Raw genomic sequence first — 26,751 nt, forward strand, 5'->3', positions numbered from 1 at the left:
GGGGGGTCGCATTGTCCCCGCATGGGACGGGGCTTGGGCCGCGGGGGCCCCCCGTTGCTGCGACACAGGGTCCCCGTGCCCCGCTCAGGGTCGGGGGGGGGACACTTGTCTCACTGGGGGCACTCACGGGTACAAAGGGGGCTGCCCCGAGCCCCGGGGTGCTCGTCCCTGCGGCACCCCCGGGGGTGCAGGCGGGGGCTCAGCCCCCCCCCCCGCTGCTGCCCGCCGGGCTGGGGCAGGGTGCGGCAGTGAACCCCCCAAAGCCAGAAAACAAATGTTGTGTCTCCGCCGCCCTGGGCAGAGGGGCTGGGGCTGCTGGGGAGCCCCCCGGGGCCGATGCCCCCGGAGCTGCGCCGGCCCCGCGGCCCCCCCGGACGCTGCAGCCTGTGCCCCCCGCCCGGGAGCTGCTCTGCGGGTTTGGGGCAGGACGCGTAGATTGATGCACTTTCGCTTTTTGTACTTTCCCTCGCTCCCAGGGGGGCAGCTCCCGCGCCCTGGGGTGCCGGGGGAGCCCCCCCGGGGTCTCCCCTCCCGGCTGAGGCCCCGTTACCCCCTCAGCCAAACTCCCCCGCACATTTTTCTGCTTCCCGTGGGGCTGCGCTGGCCGGGTGCCGGGGGGTCCCGGGGGGGCTGTGGGGTGCCAGACCCCCAGCCCGGGATCGTGGCTCGCACGTAAGCACTACAGGCCCCCCCTTCCCGGCCCCGGGCGCCACACCCCCCTTCTATTTTTGTATTCTTTGTAAATCGCTATTTATATCAGATATTGCCTTTTCTGGGGTCTCTGAGTCTCACTCTGGGGGTGCCTGGGTTGCGGCAGCGGGGGGCTGTGGGTGCCAGGGGGTGTGTGTCTGCTGGGGAGGTCAGTTGATTCCCAGTGTGGCACATGTGGGGGGGGGTGGGCAGTGCTGGGCTGCCTGGTACAAGAGGGACTGGGCTGTACTGGGGATGCTGGGGGGACTGGGGTGTCTCGTAGGGGGAGCGGCTGGGGCAGCGGGGCCGGTTCAGCCCGGGGAGGAGCAGCCTGGGGGGCTCCTCGGTGGGCACAGACACCCCCAGGTATTTGGGGGGGGCCCGGCAGCACGGTGGGGGCAGCGGCAGGTGGCCCACTCCCCTGTGGGGTAGCCCGGGGGGGCAACGCTGGTCCCAGGCCCCTCCGGCACCTTCCACGAGGAGCTGGCACGTGGGGGGGAGATGGGATGGCGCTGGGCTGGGCTGGCCCGGGGGCCACTGCTGGCCCAGGGACCCCCGGCTGGAGCAGGGGACTGGGGGAGCCCGCTGGGGTCCAGCAAGGGGGGTGTGGGGGGGTACACACGCTGTGTGGGTGCACACGCGTGGGGGGGGGGGTGTCCACGCCGTGTCCCTGTGTACGCGGTGTGCGGGCGTGCCCTGGGGGCACACGGGGTGCAGGGGGTGCACGGGCGGGGCACACGCACGCGGGAGTTTTGGGGGGGGTTACATGGGGGCGTGTGCACGCGCGCACAGGAGTTTGTAGGTGTGCACGGGCGGGGTGCCCGTGGGTGCGCACACGTGTCGGGTGCGGGTGTGCCCACGCGTGGGGGGCTGTCTGTCTGTCTGTCTGCTGTCTGTCTGCTGTCTGTCTATGCGGGGGCACGGGCGGGCCCGAGGGGCGGAGCGGGGGGGGGGGCGTGTCCCGGTGAGGCCCCGCCCCGCGGCGCAGGTGCCGGCGGGTGCCGGCAGGGGGCGCTGGCGCGCACAGCCGCAGTCGCGGGCGGTCCCGCGGGCCCCGCCGCTGCCGCCGCCGCCGCCGCCGCCGCCGCCGCCGCCGGGCCGGGCCGCGCCAGGAGCGGCGACACCGGGCGATGAGATGACAACGTCCACCCTGCAGGTACGCGGGCGGGGCGGGCCGGGGGCTGCCGGGGCCGGGGCTCGGCTTCCGCCTGCGCCTCCCCCGGCCCGGGCCCTGGCGGGGCCTCCTCCCGCCCCGCTGCGAGGCCTCGCCGGGGAGGCCTCACCCGGCCCCGGTGCCGGTGCGGTGCCGGCTGGGGGCGGGGGGCAGGCCAGGCCTCACCCTGCCCTGGTGCCGGCGCCGGCCGGGGAACGGCCTCACTCTGCCCCGGCGCGGTGCCGGTCGGGGAAAGGCCTGAGCCGGTGCCGGTGCCGGTGCCGATCGGGGAGCGGCCTCACTCCGCCCCGGTGCCAGGCCCCGTTGGGGCGGCCTCATCCTGCCCCGTGCCCTGCCGGGGCGCCGGGGGGGTGGGGCGGGCCTCGTCCTGCCGGGCGCTGCGGAAGGGGCCCCGCTGGCTGCCCCGGTGCGAGCAGGCCCGGCCCGGCCCCCCCCCGGGGTGGGGAAAGGCCTGGTCCTGCTCTGGCCCCGGTGCCGCTGCCCGGCTCACGGCGCCGTGCCCTCCCCCGCCAGAAAGCCATCGACCTGGTCACCAAAGCCACCGAGGAGGACAAGGCCAAGAACTACGAGGAGGCGCTGCGGCTGTACCAGCACGCCGTGGAGTACTTCCTGCACGCCATCAAATGTGAGACGGGGCCGGTGGCCCCCGGCTACAGCCCGGGGGGCTCGGGGGGGCTCCGGAGGGGGCCGCGGGGTTGCCGGCTGTGGCGCGGGGCCACGGGTGATGCGTGGGGGGGGGGTCTCTGCAGATGAAGCTCACAGCGACAAGGCGAAGGAGAGCATCCGAGCCAAGTGCATGCAGTACCTGGACCGGGCGGAGAAGCTGAAGGAGTACCTGCGCAGCAAGGACAAGCAGGGCAAGAAGCCGGTGAAAGAGTCCCAGAATGATAACAAGGGGTGCGTGGGGCTGCGAGGGCCCCCCCTGCCCGACGGCGGAGCTGGCAGGACCCTGCTGCCACACCGGGGCCAGTCCCTCTCCTGACCCGTGTCCCTTCTCCCCAGGAGCGACAGTGACAGCGAGGGCGAGAACCCCGAGAAGAAGAAGCTGCAGGAGCAGCTGATGGGTGAGGGGCTGCGGTGGCCGGCGCGGTTGTGCCGGCTGTCAGCGGAGGGCTTCCCCAACGGCCGTTGCGAGGGGCGGCTGCGGGGAGGGGGGACAGGCTGTGGGCCAGGGCGCCAGGGGAGCCCCCAAACCGTGCTCCGTGCCGAGGGGCAGCGGGGTTGGTGTGGGTGGGGGGTTTGGTGGGGTGGAGGTGTGGGCAGGGATGGGGGCTCTGGCTCTCCTGGCTCTCGGCAGACAGCGGGAGCGTGGTGCCAGTCTCCGTGGGGCCGCGTGAGCAGACCCGCCCCTCGCAGGTGCCATCATGATGGAGAAGCCCAACGTGCGGTGGAGTGACGTGGCCGGCCTGGAGGGAGCCAAGGAAGCCCTGAAGGAAGCCGTGATCCTGCCCATCAAGTTCCCACACTTGTTCACCGGTGAGAGTCACGGCAGCGCCACGGCTGCCGCTCGCCCACGGAGAAGGTGCCGTGGGGCGGCAGCTGGGGCGAGCGTGTGCAGGGAGGTGACCCCGGGCAGCGGGGACCCGTGTCCGTGCGGGCCCACGCGGATCCGGCCTGCGCAGGGAAGGGGGAGCGGTGACGCTGGTCTCTGTCGCAGGGAAGCGCACGCCCTGGCGAGGGATCCTGCTCTTCGGGCCCCCCGGCACCGGCAAGTCCTACTTGGCCAAGGCCGTGGCCACTGAGGCCAACAACTCCACCTTCTTCTCCGTGTCCTCCTCAGACCTGATGTCGAAGTGGCTGGGAGAGAGCGAGAAGTAAGCTGGTAGGAGGGATGTGTGGCTGCTGCCGGCTGGCTCCCGGCCTCCTCGCCAGCCGGGCTGGCAGTGCCAGAGCTGTGGCTGGGGCAGGGGAGCCACCAGCATGGGTGAACCCCGTTAGCCAGATAACGGGTCCCAGGGGAGGGCAGGAGAGACCCCTCCTGAGGCTCCAGAGCCTGGGGACGGCCCTTCTCCCGGCACGGCGCTCGCCTCCTCGCTGCCAGCGCAGCGTTGCCGGGGCGGGCAGGGGCAGGAGGAGCCGGTGGTGTGCGGGGCTCCTCGCCCCGGGGCTGTCACGGGCTCTGGGCAGTGTCGGTGCTGTGGAGGGTCCCTGAGTGAGGACCCCGTCCCCGCCTTTGTGCCCAGGCTGGTGAAGAACCTCTTTGAGCTGGCGAGGCAGCACAAGCCCTCCATCATCTTCATCGATGAGGTGGACTCGCTGTGCGGCTCCCGCAACGAGAATGAGAGCGAGGCGGCCCGGCGCATCAAGACGGAGTTCCTGGTGCAGATGCAGGGTGCGTGGGGCTTCCTCGGGGGGGGGGGGACACGAGCCAGCGCGGGGAGAGGGAGAGCAGGACGGGGCAGGCGTGGGAGAAGCTGCCAAGCGTCCCGTGGTTCCCTGGGGATTGCTCTGAGCTGTCTGCGTCCCCGGGCAGGTGTGGGGAACAGCAGCGATGGGATCCTGGTGCTGGGTGCCACCAACATCCCCTGGGTGCTGGACTCGGCCATCAGGAGAAGGTGAGCGGGGCACAGCTCCCCCCCTCCGGCTCCCGGACCCGCGGGGCCCTGTCCCGGCAGGGTCTGAGGGTGTGGGGCTCACCCCCCCCGCCCGCCCGCACTGCCCTCAGGTTCGAGAAGCGCATCTACATCCCGCTGCCCGAGGAGGCGGCCCGGGCCCAGATGTTCAAGCTGCATCTGGGCAACACCCCGCACTGCCTGACGGAGGCCAACATCCAGGAGCTGGCCCGGAAGACGGACGGCTACTCGGGGGCCGACATCAGCATCATTGTGCGGGACGCCCTGATGCAGCCCGTCCGCAAGGTGCAGTCGGCCACGCACTTCAAGAAGGTGAGCGGGGGCTGCTCCGGGCCGGGGGGTCCGTCCCCGGGGCAGCCCCGAGGCCGGCGTCGGTGCCGCGGCCGTCGTCCCGCCCGCGAGCGCCGTGCCGCCTGGCTCTGCCGCAGGTCCGCGGTCCCTCCCGCACCACGCCCGGCACCTTCGTGGACGACCTCCTGACGCCGTGCTCGCCCGGCGACCCGGGCGCCACCGAGATGACCTGGATGGAGGTGCCCAGCGACAAGCTGATGGAGCCCATCGTCTGCATGGTGAGCGCGGCCCCTGCCGCCGCGGCGCCGTGGGGCTGGGCGCCCGTCCTGCCGGGCGGAGGCTGGCCCCGGCACAGCAATGCTGCGGCCCCGGCCCTGCCGGTTCCCTGTCCCTCCGCCAGCGCGGGGCTGTGGCTCCTCGCTCCCCGAGGGAAGAGGCCTCCCGCCTGCCCCCCTCCCCGGGGCGCTGAGCCCCCCGGGCCGGGGCTGGGCGCTGGGGAAGGGCCTGGGCTCCTCCGGGCAGCTCCCACCCCCAGAGCCAGCGCTGCTGCGGGGCGAAGGCACCAGCCCCCGGCCTCGCTGGGGTGCAGGGCAGGGCCCAGAGCCCCCCAGGGACGGGCAGAGCTGCTGGCGCTGCCGTGGGGGGGTCCCTGCCCGGTGCCACCCCCCCCCGGTGCCCGGTCTCAGCTCCCCGCCCCTCCCTGTGTTGCAGTCGGACATGCTGCGCTCGCTGGCCACCACCCGCCCCACCGTCAACGCCGACGATCTCCTGAAGGTGAAGAAATTCACGGAGGATTTTGGACAGGAAGGTTAAAGGGGGGGGGGTGGTGTATGTGGGGGTGTGGGGCTGGGGCGGCAGGGCCCCCGCTGTGCCCCCCCGCCCTGCCCCGCCCCACCCCGCCCCACCACACCACACCACGCCGGCCGTGCCAAACAGGTTCATCTTCCGCACACTACTCGCCCCATCGCACTGCAGTGCCCGGTGGGGCGCGGGGGCACGGCCCGGGGGGGCTGACACTACCGGGGGGGCCTGAGCATGACCTGGGCGGCCGGGCGCTCCCCCCGGCTCTGCCCCACTCTTCTTCCTGCTCTTTTTTATTTTTTAAATTAATGCTGCTTTGGGTTCTGTCTTGTTTATATGAAAATAAAAACAATCCAAAAGCTTCAGCCGGTGCCCGGCCCCTCCCTGAAGCTCTGACCACATGCGGGGACCCAGCCCGGCCCCCCCCCGCCCCCCATCACGCGCTGCCCCAGCGCCGAGGCCTCCGGCTCTGCCTGTCCCCCGCGGAGTGTGGGGCTCCCCGTGCTGCAGCCGTCCCGGCCAGGGGTTTGTGCCTGCGCAGGGAGGTGTGGGGCTGCTCGGGGCTTCGCCCCCCCCCCCGAGCATCCGGTGCTCGGAGCAGCCCCCCGCCTGGGGACGAGCCCTGAGGGCTCTGGCCAGCCCGTGAGCCCCACAGCCAGCACCCCCTGTCCCCCCAGCCCCATCCTGGTGCCCTGTGCTGTGCCCTGGCTGCTGCCCTCCACCGCGGCACCTCGCCCAGCACAGCCGGCACCTGCCTGCCCTCGCCGTGCCTCGGGCCCCAAACAAGCCCCGGAGAGGGGGATCCCCCCCACCCCCCAGCACAGCCCCGGCAGCAGGCCTTGTTCCTAGACCCATAAAATAATTTCAGGTGCAAGGGGGAGCAGCCGGGCCGGGGGAAGGCGGGCAGGAAGGGGCAGGAGCCGCTCGGAGTCCTCACAGCGTGTATTGGCCGCAGTAACCCTGAGCGGGAGCCCCGGGGCCGCGGCTCTGCGCCGCTGCTTCGGCCAGGGCGAGGACGGGCACCCAGCGCCGCGCCGGAGGAGCCCCAGGGCCCCAGCGCGAGGCGGGAGAGACGCGGGCGACGGCTGGGCACCTGCCTGCCGGGGCGGCGGGCGTCAGTCCAGGAGCTCCATCCAGGCGACGTTGGTGAAGGTGCGGGTGTCCATGCGGTCGATGTAGAGGACGCCGTCCAGGTGGTCCATCTCGTGCTGGACGATGCGGGCGGCCCAGCCCGTCGCCTCCCAGCTCACCGGCTCCCCGCGCTCGTCCACGCCTGCTGCCCGGGAGAGCGGCGGTGGGGCGGGGGGGCTGGAGGGGGGCAGTGGGTGGTAGTTGGGGGGCAAGGGGGGACGCGCGTGAGAGCGGCGGGGGCACTGGGTGCTAACGGGGGAGGGGTAAGGGGGGACCCGTGTGAGAGTGGGGGGCGGTGTCCCATCGGGGCGGGGCAGGGCGGACCCCCCGGGGGGGCAGGCAGGGCCGGCGGGGTCCGTACCGGAGACGTGGACGGCCCAGTGGCGCGGGACGTAGGCGGAGAAGCCCTTGAGGCTGGCGCAGCCCTCGGGGGCGGTGACGAGCCGGGCGTCGAGGACGCGGAGCGCGGGGTTGACGAGCAGGCGGAGCGGGAAGGGCTCGATGCGGTGGGCGCGGCGGAGCGCCGGCGGGTACCGGCGGCAGCGGGCGGGGGACAGCTCGGCGGCGAAGACGCGCAGCGGCACGCCCAGCTGCGGGGCGCTCAGCCCCAGGCACGGCCCGCGCCGCAGCCCGGCCGCCAGCGCCGCCGCCAGCTCCCGCAGCTCGGGGCCGCCCAACCGTTCCGGGGCCACGGCGGCGGCGGCGGCGCGCAGCACCGGGGCGCCCACCTGGCAGGGGTCGGCGAAGGGCGGGGCGGGCGGGCCCAGCACCCTCCGCCGCAGCGCCCGCCAGTACGAGCGCTCCCGCTCGCCCCAGCCCGCCCCGTCCCCGCACCCGCGGCCCGGGGGGCCCGGCCGGGCCCGTCCCGCCAGCCGCCGCCCCGCCGCCAGCGCCGCCGCCATGGAGGCCCGGGCCTGCGCGCGCAGCTACGGTGGCCGCGGGGCGCCACAACGGGGGGGGGGGGCGCCCCCTGGCGGCGGGAGGGCGGCGCAGCGCCCGGGACAGGCGGGAGCGGGGCGGGGGGGGACTGCAGGCAGGAGGGGCTACGGGCAGGGGTGCAGGCAGCGGGAAGGCGAGCAGCGGCCACTTCAGCCCCAAGGGAAGGGGGGCTCGGGGTGACACAGCCCGGCCCAGCCGCAGCCCCGCTACCCCGTGGCCGCCGGGCCGTCCGGCAGCGGAGCCCCCCCGGGGGGGGTCTCCTGCCCGTGCTCCCCGGGCACGGCCTCCTCTTCCTCCTCCGGGCGTGGGGTGTTCTCCTGGGCTGGCTCTTCCTCAGGCGGCGCTGGCAGGAGGAAAGCCAGCGGCTCCCTGAGGGCCACCACGTCGATGCGGCCCAGGCGGCCGAAGCGCTGCAGTTGGGTGGGGGGGACGCCTGGCAGAGAGGGAGAGGGGGGCTCGGGTGGGGGCCTACGGGCAACGGGGAAGCCCCCCAGAGGTGGCAACAGCGAGACAGGACCCAGTATGTCTGGGGGGGGGGGGGAGCCACGGGTGGCTCCTCCCCACCCGTGGCTCCCCCCCCCCCCCCCCCCCCCGAGACGCAAGCCCCCGGGGTCTCACCCAGCGCCTGTGCGATCTGTGCCGGGGGAAAGAGGACCTGGAGGCAACGGTTCAGGTAGGGCAGCAGGTCTTCCAGGAAAGCCGTGCAGAACTGAGCAAAGAGCTCCTGCTCCCGCCCGCTGAAAGCCGCCTCCTCCGCACGGTGGAAGGCCAGGATGGTTTTGGTGACCTGGGGCGAAAGGCAGAGTCGTTAATTCCCCGGAGAATCGTTAATTCTCACCACAGATGACCCCCCAACAGCAGGGACAAGGGGAATTGATGAGCTGAGGCTGATTGTATGAGGTTCAACAAGGCCAAGTGCTGGGTCCTGCACTTGGGTCACGACAGCCCCATGCAACGCTACAGGCTTGGGGAAGAGCGTCTGGAAAGCTGCCCAGCGGAAAAGGACCTGGGCATGTTGGCCAACAGCCGGCTGAACATGAGCCAGCAGTGTGCCCAGGGGGCCAAGGAGGCCAACAGCATCCTGGCTTGTGTCAGAAATAGCGTGGCCAGCAGGACCAGGGCAGTGATCGTCCCCTGTACTGGGCACTGGTGAGGCCGCACCTCGAATGCTGTGTTCAGTGTTGGGCCCCTCACTCCCAGAGAGACCTTGAGGGGCTGGAGCGTGTCCAGAGAAGGGCAACGGAGCTGGGGAAGGGTCTGGAGCACAAGGCTGATGGGGAGCGGCTGAGGGACCTGGGGTTGTTCAGCCTGGAGAAAAGGAGGCTGAGGGGAGACCTCATCGCTCTCTACAACTGCCTGAAAGGAGGGGGTAGAGAGGGGGGGTCGGTCTCTTCTCCCAGGTAACAACTGATAGGATGAGAGGAAATGGCCTCAAGTTGCACCAGGAGAGGTTTAGATTGGATATTGGGAAAAATGTCTTCACCCAAAGGGTTGTCCAGCACTGGAACAGGCTGCCCAGGGGAGTGGTGGAGTCCCCATCCCTGGGGGTATTTAAAAGCCGTGTAGATGTGGTGCCTAGGGACAGGGTTTAGTGGTGGGCTTGGCAGTGCTGGGTTAACAGTTGGACTCGATGCTCCTAAAGGTCTTTTCCAGCCTCAAAGGCTCCATGATTCTATCCTACGAACACTCGGGGCAGGGCCAGCCCATCCCCGTATTCTCCCGGGACAAGGCACAGCTCCGTCTCCTGGTGCCTCACCTCGCCAAGAGCGTCCTCCAGGCAAGTGGTGACGTCCTGGGCCAGGGCGACGGGGCAGCAGAGCCGCAGGTCGTTGAAGGCGACGAGGAGGCCGTTGAGGAAGCAGGCGAGGGGCGGGAAGTCCAGCAGCACCATGGGCGGCTGCAGCGTCCCCGGCTGGGCCGCGGGCACCGGCACCCCCGCGCTGCCCCCCAGGACGGCCGGGGCGGAGATGAGCGTGTAGGAATTCATCTCCTCCCGAAACTTCTCCACCGCCTCCTCCACCGCCTTCCCGAAAGCGGCGGCGGCCACGCGCTGGAAGAGGGGGGCCAGCTGCCCGCGGAAATCGGCCCCCACCCTGCTGAAGGAGAGGCCGAAGTACATGCACTGCCCCAGCAGCGAGTCCAGGCGGCCGCCCACCCCGCGCCGGAGATCGCGCTCCAGCGTGCGCAGGAACTCGGAGACCTTCTGCAGCACCCAGCCATGGAAGATGGCCCCCTCGTTGAGGGCCTGCCCCTCCGGGGGCAGGAGCGGCTCCTCGTCGGAGAAGATGGCGCGATACTGGGTGACGATGTCGAAGAGGTGGACGCGGCAGGCCTCGATGGTCTTGGTGATGTGGAAGTAGGGGTCGTCGTCGGGGATGGACGCCTGGATGGAGCGCAGCCAGGCGTCCCGCGCCTGCAGGAACTTGATGCGCAGCTCGGCCTCCGTGAAAACGTCCATGCGCCGCAGGTAGCCGATGACCCGCAGGCAGGCCGGCAGCTGGATGTTGGTGCGGAGCTGCTGGATGAGCTGGTTCAGCATCAGCTGGGCGGACTGGCGCACCTCGTCCACGATGCCCTGGGGCGGGAGAGAGGCCTCAGCCGCGGGGGCCAGGCACGGGGCGGCCGCGGGGCAGGGGCAGAGCGGGGCCTACCTGGATCACGGGGATGCTGCTGTGCTTCCTCTCCAGCCGGCGCACGTAGGCGGCGAGCTCCAGCGCCTCCTCGTAGTAGCCGTTGCGGACGCAGGTGTCCATGAGCTGCGGGATCTCCAGGATCTCCAGGATCTCCGTGTGCCGGTTCAGCGTCAGGCTGTTCATGCGCCGGCTGCAGGCGATCTCCTCGGCATCGCGCATGAAGTTCCTGTGGGATCGGGACGGGATCGGCGCGGGACCCTCCCACCCACACTGGCCTCTCCCCAGCGCCGTCCAGGGCCCCCTCCCAGTGCTGCCTCTGCCCCCAGTCCCCGCCGGCCCCGATCCTTACTGGGCCCAGCACCAGGACCCCTCTCACCCCCCAGGGCTGCTCCTGCCCCCTCAGACCCTGTCCCAGCCTCGCCCCATCCCCACTCCTTTCTGCCCCCCCCCCCCCCTTTCCACCCGTGCCTTCCCCGCCCCGGCCCCCGCTAACCCCGCTCCCACCCCAGCCCCTGCCGGGGCCCGCCCCGGCTGCCCCCGCCGCCCCGCTCCGCCCGTCCCCGCACCGGCAGGCGTCCTGGAGGGCGGGCAGGCGGCCCAGCAGGCTGCCGAGGCGGCTCTCGATGCCGCCGAAGCCGCGGCCGGCGCGGCCGGTGCACTCGGCGGAGCGGATGAAGGCCCGGTAGTGCTCGAAGGCCAGGCGGCGCGTCTCCGCCCCCACCCGCGCCCGCTCCGCCGCCAGCCGCGCCGGCTCCCGGCCCAGCTCCGCCAGCCCCAGCGCCGCCAGCTCGGCCACGTAGGCGGAGAGCTCGGGGCCGCCGGGCCCCGCCGCCGCCGGGCCGCGCAGCCAGGCCAGCAGCCGGGCCTCCTCCGCCGCCACCGCCATCGCGCCGCTCTGCCCGCCCCGTCTCGATGGGCCGCCGCGCCGCTTCCGGTCCCGCCGCTTCCGGTTCCGCCGGTTCCGGTTCCGGCGCGGCCCCGCGTGTGCGGCGCGGGGCGATGCGGCCGCTGACGGAGGCGGAGACGCGGGCGGTCTTCGAGAAGCTGGGGAAATAGTGAGGGCACGGGGACCGGGGGGACCGGGCACGGGGCTGGGGAGCGGGAGGGCTGGGCGCGGGGACCAGAGGAGCCGCGGCAGGGGGGGGACCCGGGGCCGGGAGCGGGGACCGGGGCCGGGCCGGGCTGACGGGCTCCGTCCCCGCAGCATCGGTGAGAACATCCAGCTGCTGGTGGACCGGCCCGATGGCACCTACTGCTTCCGCCTGCACCGCGACCGCGTCTACTACCTGAGGTGAGCGGGGACGGCGGCGGGGGCCGGGCAGGGCCGACGTGGGGGGGGGGGGGGGGGGGCTCCGGTGCCAGCCCGCGCGGGGCTGCTGGCCCGGGAGCCGCTCCAGCTCTGCCCCCCGCCGCTCCCCCCAGCGAGAAGCTGCTGAAGGTGGCTGCCAGCGTCCCCCGGGACAGCCTGGTGGCGCCGGGCACCTGCTTCGGGAAGTTCACCAAGACGCAGAAGTTCCGGCTCAGCGTCACGGCCCTGGACTTCCTCGCGCCCTACGCCAAGGTGGGACGCGGCCCCCCCGGCCGCCCCCTGCCCCGCGCCGGGCCGCCCCAGCCCCTCACCGCTCTGGGTCTCTCTTGCAGTACAAGGTGTGGGTGAAGCCCGGCTCGGAGCAGTCCTTCCTCTACGGCAACCACGTCCTCAAGTCGGGCCTGGGGCGCATCACGGAGAACACGGCCCAGTACCAGGGCGTGGTGGTGTACTCCATGGCCGACGTCCCGCTGGTGAGCGGCTGGCGCAGCCCACACGTTTTCCAGGGCTGGGGCGCGGGGAAAACTCTCTCTCACTTTTCCTTCATCCCGCCCGCAGGGTTTCGGGGTGGCCGCCAAGTCCACGCAGGAGTGCCGGAAGGTGGACCCCATGGCCATCGTGGTGTTCCACCAGGCCGACGTCGGGGAGTACGTGCGGAGCGAGGACACGCTGACCTAAGAGACCTTGAGCGTTTCTCGGCAGAACGGACTTTCTCCTGCACCGCCGGTGCAGCAGCGGCGCACGGAGCCGTGGGGAGCCCACCCCGAGCGGTGCGGAGGGGCTGGGAGCCACCAGCACGTGGCCCCGTACCCCCGGGGGGGCTGCTGCCAGCACAAGGAGGAGATTTCCCCCCATGTCAGACCTGCCCCTGCCGTCACATAAAGCCTTTTCCTTCTCCGGGAGTGTCTGTTGTCTAGTGCGGAGCCTCGGGGGGGGTCAGCCCTCGCCCCCGCTGCGGGTCTCTGCCTGCTTGGGGAGCACGACGCACCGGGGTGCAGCTGCGGAGGGGAGAAGCACCGCACTCGGTTCGGCAGACGAGGCCGGGGGGAGGCTCGCAGCCTGGGGGTGAGCTGTCAGAGGCCGGCAGCTGAGCTTCAGGGAGGGAGGGAGGGGGCAGGCAGCTGCCTGCAAGGCAGGGTTTGCTTCACCCGGGCTTGCGGAGGGTGGACGGGAGGCAGCAGGCTGCGATCGCTCCCCAGAGCGTGTGCCGGGGTTTCCTTTATTGGGTTTCTGGTAGAAAAGGCATGTTAGGACACCGTAACGACGGCAGGGATGTAACAAACTGACCCGGCACACAAAGCTCAGGCGATCGTGTCGCGCTTTTCTTCTGTCGGGGTGATTTCAGCCGAGGCAGGGCTAGAGCCGAACGCAGGAGAGGGGAGAACTCTCCTTCCTCCTCCCCCAGGCAGGATCCAGCCTTCCCTCCTGCTCTGCGAAGGGGCAGCTCGGTTACCGAGCGCTGCCGGCAGCAGTCCTGCCCGCGGTTCTGGGCACTGCTAGCACTTCTGCCGGCTGGAGGTTTGCCCGTTGAAGAGGCGCTTCAAGAAGTAGAGCTGCAGGACCCCGGAGAGGACAATGACGCAGCTCTGAGCCATCGACCACCAGTTGACGTAGTTGTGGTTGGACTCCAGGAGGAAGGAGTCGGCCCCTTTCCGCATCCGGGCGAAGTTGTAGAACCGCCACATGTGGAAGATGTGGAGCTGCAGCTTCCGCATGCTGACCTGCGGGAGAGGCGGGCGCTCGGCCGCGGGCCGTGGCAGAGCCTGGGGCTGGCAGAGCCCCTCCGAGAGCCGCCCGCTGGGCTCAGCATTAAATTAAGCTGCTGCCCAGCCAACGGCAAACGCCCTTCTCGGTTCCTTTGGGAGGACGTGCCCGTCCCTGCTGCATCGGAGCACCCCTGACACTCACCCCGATTGCCTCCAGGGTGTCGTTCAGCTCTTTCCTCTCTTCCAGCTGCTTGTTTTCCATGTTGAAGCCTTCGTAATAGACACCAAAGTTAAGATACACCTGCATGAAGCCAAAGTGGTTTTGCTGGTTGTCCAGGCACAGCTGGTAGAAACCTGCAGGGAGAAGTGGGGACGGTTGTTCCCCGGGTAGGAGAGCTGCTGCCAGGCAGACCCATCCCCAGTGCTCGACCCTCGTCGTCCCCGTTAGGGACGGACATATCGGCACTCTGGGACGCGCTCGCCAGGCTTGGAGCTGCCGGCCAGGAGCTGGCAGCCCCTGGACACCAGCCTCCTGTTGCCGGCGGCTGGGCCGGGCAGGGACCGGGGCAGCGGGGACCTGTCTCCTTGGTGAGGAAGTCGATCTGTCCTCGCACGTCCCGGGAAGCGCCGAGCTGGAAGCCGTTGGGGTCGCTCGCCGTGGCCAGGATGTTCCTGTTGCTGGCGATCCCCGTTGCCCGCTGGACCTGGAGGCAGGAAACACCCGGGGGGCGTTCGTGGGCCTGACTCTGCACCCAGGAAACAGATGGGAGCCCACAGGAGCCCTCGTGTGCAGGGCAGGGACCCAGCGGGGACCTGCCTCTACTGGGGTTCGTTTGGGGGGCTGCCCCCTTCGTTACCTTGAGCTAAGGCCAGGAACAGCCTCCAGCGAGCTGCCAGCTACACGTAAACGAAAAAACCCGCAGCCCTGGGTAACGAACCCCGCGGTTCCCAACGCCCGCTCATGGCGCTGCCGGCACTCGCACAGACCCCACGTCTCCCACCCCACGCGCCCTCCCTGGCTCCCTGCCGCCTGGATTGGGTGCTGCTGGCACTGCCGGCCGCTGGAGCGTTGGAGACGGAGCTGTGCCGAGCCCCGGGGCCGTGCCGTGTTCCTGCGGGGCTGCTTTGCCGAGCACAGAGCTGGGGGGAAGCCGCCAGCGCCAGGCACGGCCGTGCCCAGGCTCTCCTTCAACCAGCCTAGTGTAAACAGGAGATAAAAGGGCTGCAGTCTCCCTTGTGGGAAGAGGACGGAGCGCGGGGGAAAGCAGCTGTGCCCGAGACGACACCCTGCAGCTCCCTGCGAGCAAGCTCTGGGTGCTCGGGCAGCATGTCCGGAGCTCTTGGCACCACTTTATGGTTTTAAAACAGGTATTTAAAAAAATAAGTGGGATTGATGATGGAAATTGCCTAAAAAAGCACAGTCCACGAGATGAACCATCCAAGTGACCACAACCATTCCCCATCTCAACCAAGGGTCTGTCCCTCACAAGGCAAACCACCTCCGCCCCAGGCGCAGCGTGTCTGGAGTTCAGCCGGCACGTGGTCTCCTTCCACCCATAAGCCTGGTCGCAGGACCGAGGCAACGGAGGACTGCCCGTCGCAGGACCTGCCGCACCCTCCGAGGAGGCAGCCGGCACCGGCCGCAGAGCCGCCACGCAGGACCAATCCAGCGCAGCCATTCCCCGACTCCATCGGCAGCTGCACCGCGCCGACGGCTTCCCAGGACGCGTCTCGCAACGCTCACCTCATAGCTGAAGAAGAAGTTGCCGCTCTGGTGTGCGAACTGCCAGAAGCACTCCACGGCACCGGCGGGGATGACGATGGCGAAGTCGTAGCGATCCGCCCCGCGGAAGAGGGGCTCCCGGCTGGACCCGCTCAGGGGCTCGGTCTTGGGGCAGCCGGCGGGGCCCAGCAGCGCCAGGAGCACCAGCAGCAGCATCCTGCGTCCCAGCCTCCAGCGCTCCCTCCCGCCGGGGCAGGGACCCGAGGTGGCAGGGGTAATCATTAACTGCTCTGCAGCAGCACTCAAGGTGATCTCGGTGCGGAGCAGGAGCTGGTCCGGCTCGTCCACGTTAGAGCTCACCCAGCTGAGCCCTTCTGCTGAGGCCGAGGCTGCTGCGGTGAAGCACCCCGGTCCCCAGCAGCACCTCCCAGCTGCACAGAGCCGGTCCCCGGCCAGCCCTGCTCCCCTCGCTGACCAACGCTCTGCCAGTCTGCGTCTTGGGAACGAGCAAATTAAGCAGGAAAAGTGTTTTACTCCAAGAAACTTCCAGTTTCTTAGTGTAAAGCCTTGGGCTGCGACACCCTCTCCACGCAGCCTGGGGCAAGAGCCCGGCCCAGAGAAGGGAAGAATGGGCTCGGACCGACACAGCCAGACCGCGTTTCCTTCCACCTGGGCACGACACCAGCACGACCGCCAGGCACTGCCTCACGCTGGCAATCACTGGTCCAGCTCGCGGCTCGCATCAAGCCTCTGTGCCCCGGCACGGGCCTCTGCCAGCGCAGGGTGCTCCCGTCTACCCAGGGCTGCTCCTGAAAGGGTTTTACAAGCAGAAGGGGAGGGAAATGCGCAGCCACAGCCAGGTGACAAGGGAAGCTCATTCCAGCAGCTGCTGCTGAAGGACAGAGGGGAAGCAGGTGTTTCCAAACAGATTTCTGCCCAGCCCCGGCTCTGCAGGAACGCAGCCGAGAGAGGCTGCCCTTAGAAAATGCCCCCAAACCTCCCCTGCCCTTTGACTTCAACAGAAATCTAGTCCCGAAGCTTCTGCTTCGTGCCTCCGCCGATGCGGCAGCGCCTCATACCTTCAGCGCAGCGCTGTCCCACCCCAAACAGCTGCCGACGCAACAGCCCCAGCCGGCTCAGGAGGCGAACGGGGAGCCCCACGCTGCTGGGGGGTGCGTGCCCCAGCGGGGCAGCGAGCAGGCAGCGCCCCAAACTGCCACCTTTCCACCCACGAGGTACAAGTTCACACTTACTACAACTCTTGATATCCAATAAGGAAGGAACTTTATTTTACAGAAGACTGCTCGGACACGGACTCCGGCTTTGGTACCTGGAGGCAGGAAACACATAGCAGCCTGGGAGCTCACACGCTCGCAGGGATTGCGTACAGGAGGAGGATGTTACTGGAAAGGAGAATTGCCAGTAAGACATGAGCAAAAATCGGTAAGCACTGGCACTTTTAACATGGGAACAACCAACATTTAAGTACTGAAACAAAAAAATAATGTTTTTAAAGCCTCAAAGCTGGGAGGGAGAAGTTCCCGCTCGCAGACTAGCCATGTATAAAGCAGAAAAGAGATGTGGAAAAAACAAAACAAAAAAATCAAAGCAGATCACCTTGCCTAAATCTTCTCTTCTCCCCAGAAGCTCTGGGACTATGTGGTGTCTCTCTCCCACAGGGGACTGAGTGCAAACAGATGAAACAAGCGATTCACAGTTTAGACAATTAAAACACGTAAAAATAGCCACCGACGGGATTATCCTGCCATTTGACAGCATCTGAGCAGAGAAAACTGTCCTTTCAGCAGCGCATCAGCTTGCGATTCATTCTACAAAGGCTGCGGCTGTCCGGCGGAAAAGGAAGTCCCAATCCAGGCCGTTTCCCAGCACGTGCAATCAGGCTGCGCAGCTCCTGCCAGCTGCAGAAGGCCTAAACCTTGCAGCTACAACTGAAGACACAAGGCTCCTCGGTTCTTGTCAGACGTGGTTTCTGTCTGCTGCAGCAGTCTCGGGTACCACGAGCCAGAGGGGCTCACCACGCCGGCTCCAACACACATCAGGGACGAGCGCAGCAGCCTCCCCGCTACTGCTGCTCCGGCCCTTCTTTCAAAAGAAAAAATAAGAAGGTTTTTGCACTGAAGGTCTCACGGCTCCCAACTTTAGAGGATTCCCAGCTTTTTCATGGTCCGCCAGCGATCCTTGATCATCACTGCCGTGCGGTTCTGGAAGGGGTATTTCTGGCAAATGGCCTTCCATCTCCCTTCTCCAAACTTCTTCACGCCCTCTTTGATCCACTCGCTCTCCTGTATCGTCCATTTCTACGAAAGAGCAGGGAAGCAGTGCTCTGTGAGTACCGAGCGCGATTCCAGGGAGGAAGTGCATTTGCCGGAGAACCACGCTGCATCTCCTTCCTAGCATGTTAGCTTCCCTTTATCATCTGTGCTAGCAACGTGGAGGAAAGGCAGAGGTGTCCTGCCAACAGCACACACGACACTCAGTAATCACTTCACTGCAGATGTGCTCTCATAATGGTCACAAATAAGAGAAGTGCTAAGCTCCAGCACAAGCTCGGGAGTAGTTCTGCTTCCCAAAGCACAATACCGATCACGTAACAGAGCAAGATGCTTTTGATGCAACAGCAAGCATCAGAGATACAAAGTACTCGCTGCCTACACCCTGCCTAACAGCATAAAAGTAGAGTGTGAAAAAAAAAAAACAAAAACCAACCCAACAATCCGCAAGTTCAGGTCTGCAGGTCCCCTGACTTTACGTATTGGAGGCAAAACGTGAAATAACTGAAGAAAGCAGTTACCAGGAACAAAGTGCTACGTGGTGTACAGCAGCACGAGAGCCCGCAGCTATCTTCCTACAAGGGTGAGAGAGTTCCTAGTAGCACCAAACCTGGGACCTCTTCCCAGGTAGCAGCTGCCGTACGCGTGTCCCTCACCTGAACAAGATGCTGAACCTCTCCAGCGCGTGGGGAACTCGGCAAGCCTAGCTCTGAACCACGTGCATCAAGGAAAAGGGATGTCAGGCACATACCCAGTGCCTGGCATGCGGGAGGCGCACAGCTTTAGCCAGCTATCAAACTGGGCTGTTTTAACAGAGAAAATCCAGCAGCTCTGTGAACGCGAAGACCTGCGCAACTCGGATCAAGCCTGGATATTGCAAGCACCGGCCACAGGAAGCATCACTTTCCAACCCAGCCTCCGGTGCTTCATTTAACGCACAGCAGCGGCTCACCCTGCTGCAGTGAACCGCGGGCTGCTGAGGAAGCGGTCTGAGCAGCAATTCTCACCAACGTATTGCAAATTGTCCGATAGTTTGCTCTTCTATACGGACATGTCCTGATTTCAGGCCTTACTGAAAGGACTTAAGGGCTCCACGTTACCTGCTTCTTGGAACCAAAGACTGTAGCGTTGTGGCTGTTTGTCCCAAATGATGCTGAAAAACAAGGCAAGAGGATTAAATTTCACCGTAACTCAGGAGGTACAGACCTCCTCGAGAGACTGCCTTGGGCTTAACTGCTGAACTATGCAGCCAGCCTACAATGAGAGCATCCCGTGACAGACAATAAAACCCAATTCCTTTATCCCTCCCTTTTCTGCAGCTATAGCATGCGCAGCCGTTCCGTTTCAGGCCCCAATTGCTTTATGTGAAAGCTTTCCAGTAAGATCTGTTTTGTTTTAAACGAGCCAATACGTCAAGAACAGGGGCATCCATCCAGGACGTGGCTACGCTCTATGTTGAGGCTGGAATTAGACGTCCGTTGTCCGCTCCTTCTCACCAGCTAAGCTGCGTATCTAGCTGCAAAGGGAACTGGACTGGAAAATTGATCTGGCTGAAAAGTAAACTTAACTTTTATTTCATGGCACTAAAGTGAGAACAGGGAAAGAGCTGTCTTTCCAATATTTAAATCCTGTAAGCTAAGCATGATTAGTCTGAAACTGGAACAGGAGTTTTTGGCACACATTTCAGGTCAGAGGTACAAAGAACAAGTATCTCAGAGTTGGACAGCTACCTATTTTCTTGGGCTTTTAGGATTTCTGGTTTCAAAATCCAGTCACACAGAAGGCAGCGAGACACCCATGAATGAGCCCCAAAGCCAGGATTAGCATCAATTAACACCGCAACAGAGGCTGTGTTCTTACCCGCATCTGAGAAGAGCTCATCCTCCTCACTCCAACTGTCTTTTTCTTCTTCGCCATACGAGCTGTTCCACCTTCCTTGGAAGGACCTGAAAGCAGGCAAGCATTTACTTTGGCTAGTGGCTAGGGAGAATGTTTTAGGGGGGGAAGGTGCGGGGACACCTGGAGCACAGCAGGGAAGCCTGCGATGAGCACGCAGCGCAGAGAAATGCGCCCATAAAGCAACATATAAACACGCCGCCACTTCCTCCAGTCCCCTCTGAGGGGGGATGAATCCTTAGGAGCCCCTCTCTAAAGGTATGGCGTGCAGTGTATACTCAAATACAAGTCGAGTATTGTATTTTGTAGCCAGCGTTTGCAAAAACAAGTGACTGGGCATTAACTACTCAGCTAAGCACTTGCAGCAAACAGACCCACACAGCTGGGCTTCCCAGGCCTTTGTGTACGGCACAGATTTGCCAACAGCTCAGGCCAGAAGCCTTTAGTTCTTTAATTCTTACTGTTTCACTACTAACACTACTGAGGTTAACCAAGCTACAGAGGCCTCTCCATGAGATCAAGTGCCTCAGCGCTGTCACCTGCTTCTAATCCTCAAGCACAAACTTGTGAGATGAAATTAAGTCTGTTAAAAAAAAAAAACTTCAGAAGGTTCACCCCTGGCTGTCACGTCCAATATAATTGAAGCCGTTTATGATTACAGGAAGATAACTGATTTCTATTCTTACTTGAAGTTGCACTGTTGAGCACCTCTTTCTTGCACATAAATATTTGAGAAGCAGCTACTGGCAGAGACGCACAGGATCAGATTTCCAGACAGATGTCATTAGCATCACTGCTACCAAAAGAGTCCTGGCACTTAAAGGCTTCAAGACAAGACATCCCCACAAGCGGCACAGACATTCCAGGTGAACTGGAAACCAATTTGCACAGTGGCAGGGCTGAAGCTCGAGAACTGCTCAAGCCAGCGTCAGCCGCACGGTGGCAGCCCCACTGCGGGCTCCTCCCTGATCTGGCATCAACCCTCGCTTCAGGCACCCGGTGCAGGATGGGAAGGCATCGCACCCAAGTCACTGGGTCCGGCCCCTTCCCACAGCAGTCAGACACAGCGCTGCTCTGGAGGAGTTCACAAAACATCATCCTATCCCCACAACGTTCCCTAGCACCCTCAAAATAAACTCCAGACATATATCCTAGGGACAGCAACGTCAGCTGCAACGTACTTCTGGAAAAAAGCAGAAGAGGTCAAGTGTCACCACTCGCAAGTCTTTGAAAAGTAGGAAATTAAGGAAAATTCCCAGATGACTCAAGGAAGTGGACAACATGGGGGGGTGGAAATCCCTTCTCAGCTTCATCTCCAACAATGAGCTTAACCCCAAGCAAGAGACACCAGCAAGGCGTCTGAGAGGTTTCACCACTGTTTGCATCAATGCCAGCTACACTGCAGCACTTCTCTACTTACAGCCACTCTCCTGCGCTTCAGAGAAAGACAACCCATCTCCAGAGCGGCCATGCTACGCAGAGCGCCGAGATCCTTACTGCCCGCCCTTGAAAACCAAACCTTTGTGTTCTTGACATTCTTAAGCCAGGAACTAAGGGAAATTGTATTCTAGTTATCTTTTCAAACACATCAAGCTCTCCTCAATCCTCCCAGTTTCACTCCTGGGGATCCAAAACATCATTATTGCTGGCTGCTATGCAACTTCACTAAGCAAAAGAGCAGCTACTCAGACATTTAAGCAGGAAGCTTTGTTACACCCTTGTTACAGCCTGCAGGAGACGCTCACGAGACTCTTAGCTTAAGAGTCTCATACCAGTGTTAGTTTTAGACTTCTGGCGGTAAGCCTACTTCGCTGTTTTCTGTGGGAAATCCTTATAAAAAGGAAGAAACCCTAACATACCCCTACCTCTTATTGCAGTCATTTCAGCCGCAAGGTAAGTGACAACTCATACTGAAGAAACAGTCAGAGAGCTACAACTAGGAGTCTCTTAACCTTTTTTCAGGAAAAAAAAGAGCTTAAGCGAGGTCAGTGTTGTATTTCTCAAGAGGTGGAAAGGAGAGTTTAATCTGTTCCACAAGATGCACCTACGAACTCTTTCCAGCTTCAGCATCACTAACCGAAGTGCAGAGAAACGTGCATTACCTGCAGATACGCACGCTGGAATCACCTACCAATGCTAATTGCAGTACCTCAGACTCACTGCCAGTGGAAGCTGCACCATTTTCTCCTCTCCATTAACCAAACAGTAAAGTGTAAGGACAACAGAGTGTTTGCTTTGCCCAGTTCCACATATGCTAGGGGACAAGGACAGCCAATATACTCATCTTGAATTAAAGAGAAAGGTTTTTGTTCACGCTACCGAGGTCAGCTGCAAGTCAAAAGATTGGGTGCAGATTAGAATATACCACAAGAGATGGGCTTCATACTTGGCACTCTTAGTAGATACAGGCTGGTCATGCAATTTCTGAACAGGTCTGGAAGCAGAAGATACAACTGGCTCCTGGGAAGAGTCTGGGCTCTCACTTGACTCGCTGTACTGGCTGTCTTGCTCCATGACCAGTTTGCTTATGGTCAACAAGCGTTTGCCCTTATGGGGTATTTTAGGAGGGTCTGAGATCTCAGAATCTTGATTCTCCTCTTCCTTCCGTCTCTTGGTTCTGTGGGATACAGAAGGAGACAGTTGCTTGGGGAAAGAAAAGTCTGTTTCGTCCAGTTTGGTGAAGAGTGCATCGGAATCCTGGGAGTCTGACAGGATCTTGAAAGCTTCTCTCAGAACAGAAATCCCATACGCGGTTACAGTTCCGGAGGGCTGCCTACAAAATAAACAGAACTGAGCAGGTTGTAAAGATATCACCAAGGTGGCTCCAACTTCACTGAAATCGGGCTTTTTCCCCTATGGTGTGACCCTCAATAATTAACCCTGGGGTGCAAATAAAATCTGTTGAAGAGGGCATTCCCAACCCTTCGGTCCACCCTCCTTCTAAACGGTGCGGTGTACCGGGGAAGCAGGTCTTGAGAGAACATGCCCACGCTCCACTGGATGCCCTGCTATTCTCGACTAAGGGCTGAACCGTACGGATACCAAACGCTGCTCCACGAGAGCAAACCTTCTGGCAGCCGCTGCCCTCCTTCCCTAGTTTACTAAAGTACCACATATCTTCAGAAAAATAAACCAAACCACCTCAACATTTTTACTTCACAGAAGTCTCGCACTGATAGCCTCTGGGGCTTGCTTGGGCAAACCTGCTTGGGCTGGCATTCGGGGAAGTTAAGAGCTGCCTGGACAGAGCAAACTACCCCTCGGAAGAGAACTGCTGCCACGCTTCATCCACAGCGCAGGGCCAGATTCCTCTGCCCACCTTTCCGAGTCCCTGAAGGACACTCCTGGAAGTTCTGGAGCTGCTGCTGGTTCTTTAGATATTTCCATAGGCTCTGAAGCATCTTCCAAGACATTAACTGCTGCTGTTATATGCTCAGGAGTTGCTGCTGGGTCAGTAGCTCCTTCCATAGGCTCGGGAGCTGCTGCAAAGTCACTAGCTCCTTCCATAGGCTCGGGAGCTGCTGCGGGGTCATCTGCGCTTTCTGCAGGGTTGGGAGCTCCCTCCAGGTCTTCTGCTGTTTCTGCAGGCTCTGAAGCTCCTGCTGGGCCCTTTGCCCTTCCCGAGGGCTCTGGAGCTGCTGCCTGGTCCTTTGGCCCATTTGCAGATTCAGGAGTCACCGATAAGTATTTAGGTTCTTCGGCATGTTCTGAATTCAAAGTCTTTTTCATTATCTTGGGCAGAGAAAAAGCACATAACCATTATAAAGATGATTCCCTGTACTCCCATCTGATCTTATCCCCTCCCAAAGGCATTTCAAGCTGCTACTTGCAGTTCAATTGGCACCACCTACAGAGTTCATGTCTATCAATTAAAACTTGTTACATGGATTGAAAAATGTGTTCAGCTGTATAAGCCTTTTAGGAACAGACTGAATTTGAAGTATTTTGGATTTAACCCACTGTTAATTAGGTGCCTAAACTCTAACTCGTTACTGGCACCGAAGGCACGTAGAAGCCAAATTACTGTATTTCATTGCCTCGTGGCAAAGTAAGCGTCAGTTCTCCCCAGATCTGCACCTCATGCTGCTTTCCTGCTGCCCCTCGCTGGGGCAGAGCAAGCGCAGGACGGGAAGCCAGGTAGGCAGGGCACTCACGTACCGTCAGCAGCAGCGGCTCCGAATCGTCCACATAGGTCTTCAGGAACTGAAACACGCTCTGCTGGAAGTTCTTGTAAGAGAAGTTTTTGACCACTGGATGAGTGAAATTCTTCTCCCGGATGACAGTCAGCAACTCGTTCCTCTTTTTCTAGAGGAGAGGCAAGAATGCTCTGAATAGGTACAAGGGTATAAAGGACAACCGCAGGAGCTAGGCTCTGGGCGAGGACTGGGCCTTTCCCATTTGACATTCCCCGGGCCCAACTAATTTACACTGACATAAGGCTGGGAAAAGGCGGAGGAACGGGAGAACCATCTTGTTTCAGCAACTCTTGACTTTTTGCTTCCAGTGCCCAAGCCACTACACCGCCTACAGAAATAGGGACGGGGATTCTTTCTGCTTTCAGAACCAGCCCTTCTTATGAACTCGCGCTCTACACACGAGCTTGAGTCTGCCCTGAGGCAAGGGATGAATGTTGATGCCTGGAAGACCCGTGAAGATCCCTGAGGGAACACGAGTAACAGACGGAGCTCCAAAGTGCCGATCGACATGCTTTAGGAACGCGTAACACCGGGGGTCCACCTTTCAAGAAGGACTCTTTCCGTATCCCCACCCTTACCCTCTCTTCTCGTTCAGGTTTCCCCAAGAGGCATGCTTCTCAGGGAAGCCTTTTATGCCTGCGACACAGGTCACAAGTGTAACCCAATACCCCGTAAGACATATCGGACCACCCCCACATATCCCCGCTCCCCAGTACCCCGTAAGACATATCGGACAGCCTTCAAACAGCCACCTTTCACTCCGACACAGGCTCACCTGGCTTTTGGGCTCCTTCCCCATATGCCTCTTGACAATTTTTGAAGCTTTATCAAACTCTCTGTTTTTGATGCAGACAATAACAGCCTACAGAAGAAAACAAATACCGGTTTCTCTGTTGACATGGAATTGACAATACTCTCTAGATCAGCTTTGGAAAAGCACGTACCATAATTAAGCACGGCACAGGTAACAGCTTAGTACCAACATACACAAACAACCTCTACATTAACTGATGAAGCAGATGAAGCAGCACGTACACTGAAGATATGCGTTCGCAGCCAAGTCAGTACTAACGACGGTATTCTACACACGAGGCAATTCCCACTGTCATTTACGCAAGGCCTTTCTAAGACAAAAGATGAGCAGAGTATTTATTGAAAAAGAAAAAGGTCTTACGGCTTCCTTCACCATTTTCTGAACAGCTTCCATTGTCTTCTCAGCCACAGAGAATTCTTTCTGAATGAGCTCCAGGACACCGATCGCCGATTCAAGAGGGGTCAGCTCTGACTCTTTATCGAAGGTGCAATCTACAAGAATTCACAGCCGTTGGTTTGCGAGGCGTCCACAGCGATGCCTCGCAGACAGCCAGTTACGTGATTTCCTCAGCGTGACTGCCAACCCTAGAGCCACTGAGGATGGAGATGGGAGGGAATGGCAGGCTGACTGCCAAGCATCTACCCTGTGCCAGATCCCCCCCACAGGCACGGAAAGCTACAGAAGCACCACTTGACTGCAAATAACTGATCCAGGGGGAGCATCTCAGAAGCTACGAGGGGTGTGTTCAGCTAGCAGGACAGCCCTGGAGCTTGGGTTCGAGCGCACTGCTCTTGGCTAAGGGCAGCAGCCTTTCACTTGCTACGGCAGTGCGACGCAGACACGAACAGCCACGCTCTCCGGCCCCTCACCCTCAGGGGGAAGCTCCTACAGCTTAACAGCTTCAGCCCAGACCTCTGCTCTGTGCAGAAACACAGCTCCTGGGAGCTGCAGGGACAGCCACCGATCAGGGCACACTCCGGCTGGGGGAGCGGGCTGCCAGCCAAGACCGGGGTTTCCCCAGGGCCTTGCTGGAAGGGTTGGGGACCCACCGAGGTTCTCGCCTTCCTCAATCTGTGACAGGAGTTGCATTATGCGCAGCATCTGGGCCACCACGGGCTCCTTCTCCAGGGGCCGCAAAAGCAGCGCTGTGAGACAAGGGGCAGGTTACGGCGGTACAGCACGGCCCGGCCCCGGCTCCCCCCTCACGGCCCAGCCCGCGGCCCAGCCCCGCGCCCAGGCCTGCTCCTTCCCACCCGCCGCCCCCCCGCCCCCAGGCTGTCCCTCACAGACTGGCCCCGCTCCCCCTCACGGCCAGTCCGGCTCCTCCTCTCAGCCCGACCGCCGCCGCCACCACCCCGGGCCCGGCCGGCGCGGCCCACCCTGCATGACGTCGCGGAGCTGGCGGAAGTCGCGGTTCCGCCCGGAGCGGTAGGCCGCCATGGCCTGGTGGAAGTAGAACTGCAGGACGCAGCCGTTCACCGTCTCCTCGGAGACGGCGCCCCGCGCCGCCATCCCCTCCCGCCGGGCCGCCCGCGCCCGCCTTCCCACCATCCCGCCGGGAACTGACGCGACGCCCCGGCGGAAGTGACGGTCGCGCCGGGCCGTCGCCCCGCCCCTCGGCGCGGTAGCCGTATTACACGGCAGGGGCCTACGGCGACCGGCATGCACCGCGCCAGCCCCGCCGCGCCTACAGCTCCCGGCGTGCACCGCGCCAGCCCCGCCGCGCCTACAGCTCCCGGCGTGCATCGCGGCGCCGCCGGGCCGCGCTGGCGCCCTCTGCCGAGCGGGCGGGGCGCTGCAGGGCCGGTCCCGGCAGGCGGGCCCACTGCAGGCCGCGTCCCTCGGCGCTGGGGCCCACCCGCCGCCCGTCTCCGGCTCGGGGGCGTCGAGGCGGGGGCCTGCTGGCACCCACGCTGCCCGGCCGCCGTGGGGGAGAGGCCCTGGGGGCGCAGGCGTCACCCAGCAGGCGTGGGGAGCCGCGGGGCAGGGCCCGCTGCCAGCCTCCCCGGGCCTCCGGGCCCACTGCAGGGCATTCTGGCGCCGTTCGCTCGGACCGGAGCGCGGCGGCACATACGCTCACGTAGGGCCGTGCGAGTTCAGCCGTCGTTCTCCACCTGCCAAAAGGTAAACGCGGAGCGAGGGACAGAAGAAGGACGCCTTCCTCGCACCCTTCCGACCGCAGGGTTCATCCTCCCAGCAGGAGCAGCACCAGCCCCGTCACCACGGACGGACGCTCAGAGCCGACGGGTGGAGCAGAGCCGGGCTGCGTTCCCAAGCGGGAGCCGTCCCCACGGAGCCGTCCTGCTCGGGGTTCCCGACAGGCACGGCAGCGGAAACCGCGACGTGCATCGGCACGGCCTCACCCGCCGCCGCGTTGGGCAGAGGGAGCACCGCCACCTGACTCGGGGCAGGAGGTTAATTAAGGCTTAAGCACAGCCTTTGCGGACGTGATTGAACACTTCAAGTATCGGATAGGACTTGTTATTTTGTACTTTATTTGGGTTTTTTTTTTACTTTATTCTACTCTTTTAAACAGCCGGGACATTTTCATACAGGGTTTACACCCCTTCCTTGTACTCCAGCC

The 26,751-nt window shown here is 63.4% G+C and overlaps 5 protein-coding genes across 7 annotated transcripts; 2 read left to right on the top strand and 3 right to left on the bottom strand.

The window, feature by feature from the left end:
- Positions 1 to 1,698: 1,698 nt before the first annotated feature.
- Positions 1,699 to 5,610, top strand: VPS4A (vacuolar protein sorting 4 homolog A). The gene is made up of 11 exons (XM_075511149.1): positions 1,699 to 1,846; positions 2,378 to 2,489; positions 2,614 to 2,761; positions 2,867 to 2,928; positions 3,221 to 3,340; positions 3,522 to 3,678; positions 4,048 to 4,196; positions 4,338 to 4,419; positions 4,530 to 4,749; positions 4,866 to 5,006; positions 5,440 to 5,610. The coding sequence occupies exons 1-11, from the start codon at positions 1,826 to 1,828 to the stop codon at positions 5,539 to 5,541; spliced, it is 1,314 nt and encodes a 437-aa protein (XP_075367264.1). The 5' UTR covers positions 1,699 to 1,825; the 3' UTR covers positions 5,542 to 5,610.
- Positions 5,611 to 6,456: 846 nt separating this feature from the next.
- Positions 6,457 to 11,160, bottom strand: COG8 (component of oligomeric golgi complex 8). Of its 2 annotated transcripts, XM_075511152.1 has the most exons (7): positions 10,799 to 11,160; positions 10,251 to 10,458; positions 9,356 to 10,174; positions 8,218 to 8,386; positions 7,904 to 8,032; positions 7,128 to 7,157; positions 6,457 to 6,802 (listed from the first exon to the last, which is right to left on the bottom strand). In XM_075511152.1, exons 1-7 carry the CDS (start codon positions 11,116 to 11,118, stop codon positions 6,645 to 6,647), a joined length of 1,833 nt encoding a protein of 610 aa, XP_075367267.1. In that variant the 5' UTR covers positions 11,119 to 11,160; the 3' UTR covers positions 6,457 to 6,644. The 2 variants fall into 2 exon arrangements, with proteins under 2 accessions (XP_075367267.1, XP_075367265.1); XM_075511150.1 differs by lacking the exons at positions 6,457 to 6,802; positions 7,128 to 7,157 and having other exon boundaries at positions 7,647 to 8,032.
- NIP7 (nucleolar pre-rRNA processing protein NIP7) lies at positions 11,161 to 12,438 on the top strand. Its single transcript, XM_075511153.1, has 5 exons — positions 11,161 to 11,287; positions 11,437 to 11,523; positions 11,655 to 11,793; positions 11,874 to 12,014; positions 12,100 to 12,438. The coding sequence occupies exons 1-5, from the start codon at positions 11,232 to 11,234 to the stop codon at positions 12,217 to 12,219; spliced, it is 543 nt and encodes a 180-aa protein (XP_075367268.1). The 5' UTR covers positions 11,161 to 11,231; the 3' UTR covers positions 12,220 to 12,438.
- Positions 12,439 to 12,726: 288 nt separating this feature from the next.
- TMED6 (transmembrane p24 trafficking protein 6) lies at positions 12,727 to 16,068 on the bottom strand. The gene is made up of 4 exons (XM_075511156.1): positions 14,992 to 16,068; positions 13,825 to 13,951; positions 13,450 to 13,601; positions 12,727 to 13,262 (listed from the first exon to the last, which is right to left on the bottom strand). Exons 1-4 carry the CDS (start codon positions 15,250 to 15,252, stop codon positions 13,038 to 13,040), a joined length of 765 nt encoding a protein of 254 aa, XP_075367271.1. The 5' UTR covers positions 15,253 to 16,068; the 3' UTR covers positions 12,727 to 13,037.
- A 176-nt stretch (positions 16,069 to 16,244) lies between these two features.
- TERF2 (telomeric repeat binding factor 2) lies at positions 16,245 to 25,734 on the bottom strand. Of its 2 annotated transcripts, none has more exons than XM_075511155.1 (10): positions 25,547 to 25,734; positions 25,217 to 25,312; positions 24,528 to 24,658; positions 24,129 to 24,215; positions 23,316 to 23,462; positions 22,477 to 22,889; positions 21,544 to 21,774; positions 19,122 to 19,207; positions 18,362 to 18,414; positions 16,245 to 17,288 (listed from the first exon to the last, which is right to left on the bottom strand). In XM_075511155.1, the coding sequence occupies exons 1-10, from the start codon at positions 25,716 to 25,718 to the stop codon at positions 17,130 to 17,132; spliced, it is 1,575 nt and encodes a 524-aa protein (XP_075367270.1). In that variant the 5' UTR covers positions 25,719 to 25,734; the 3' UTR covers positions 16,245 to 17,129. The 2 variants fall into 2 exon arrangements, with proteins under 2 accessions (XP_075367270.1, XP_075367269.1); XM_075511154.1 differs by having other exon boundaries at positions 21,544 to 21,930.
- Between the last annotated feature and the right edge of the window lie 1,017 nt (positions 25,735 to 26,751).

This window comes from Mycteria americana, chromosome 8 (genome assembly GCF_035582795.1).
Source record: "Mycteria americana isolate JAX WOST 10 ecotype Jacksonville Zoo and Gardens chromosome 8, USCA_MyAme_1.0, whole genome shotgun sequence".
Taxonomy (NCBI): domain Eukaryota; kingdom Metazoa; phylum Chordata; class Aves; order Ciconiiformes; family Ciconiidae; genus Mycteria; species Mycteria americana.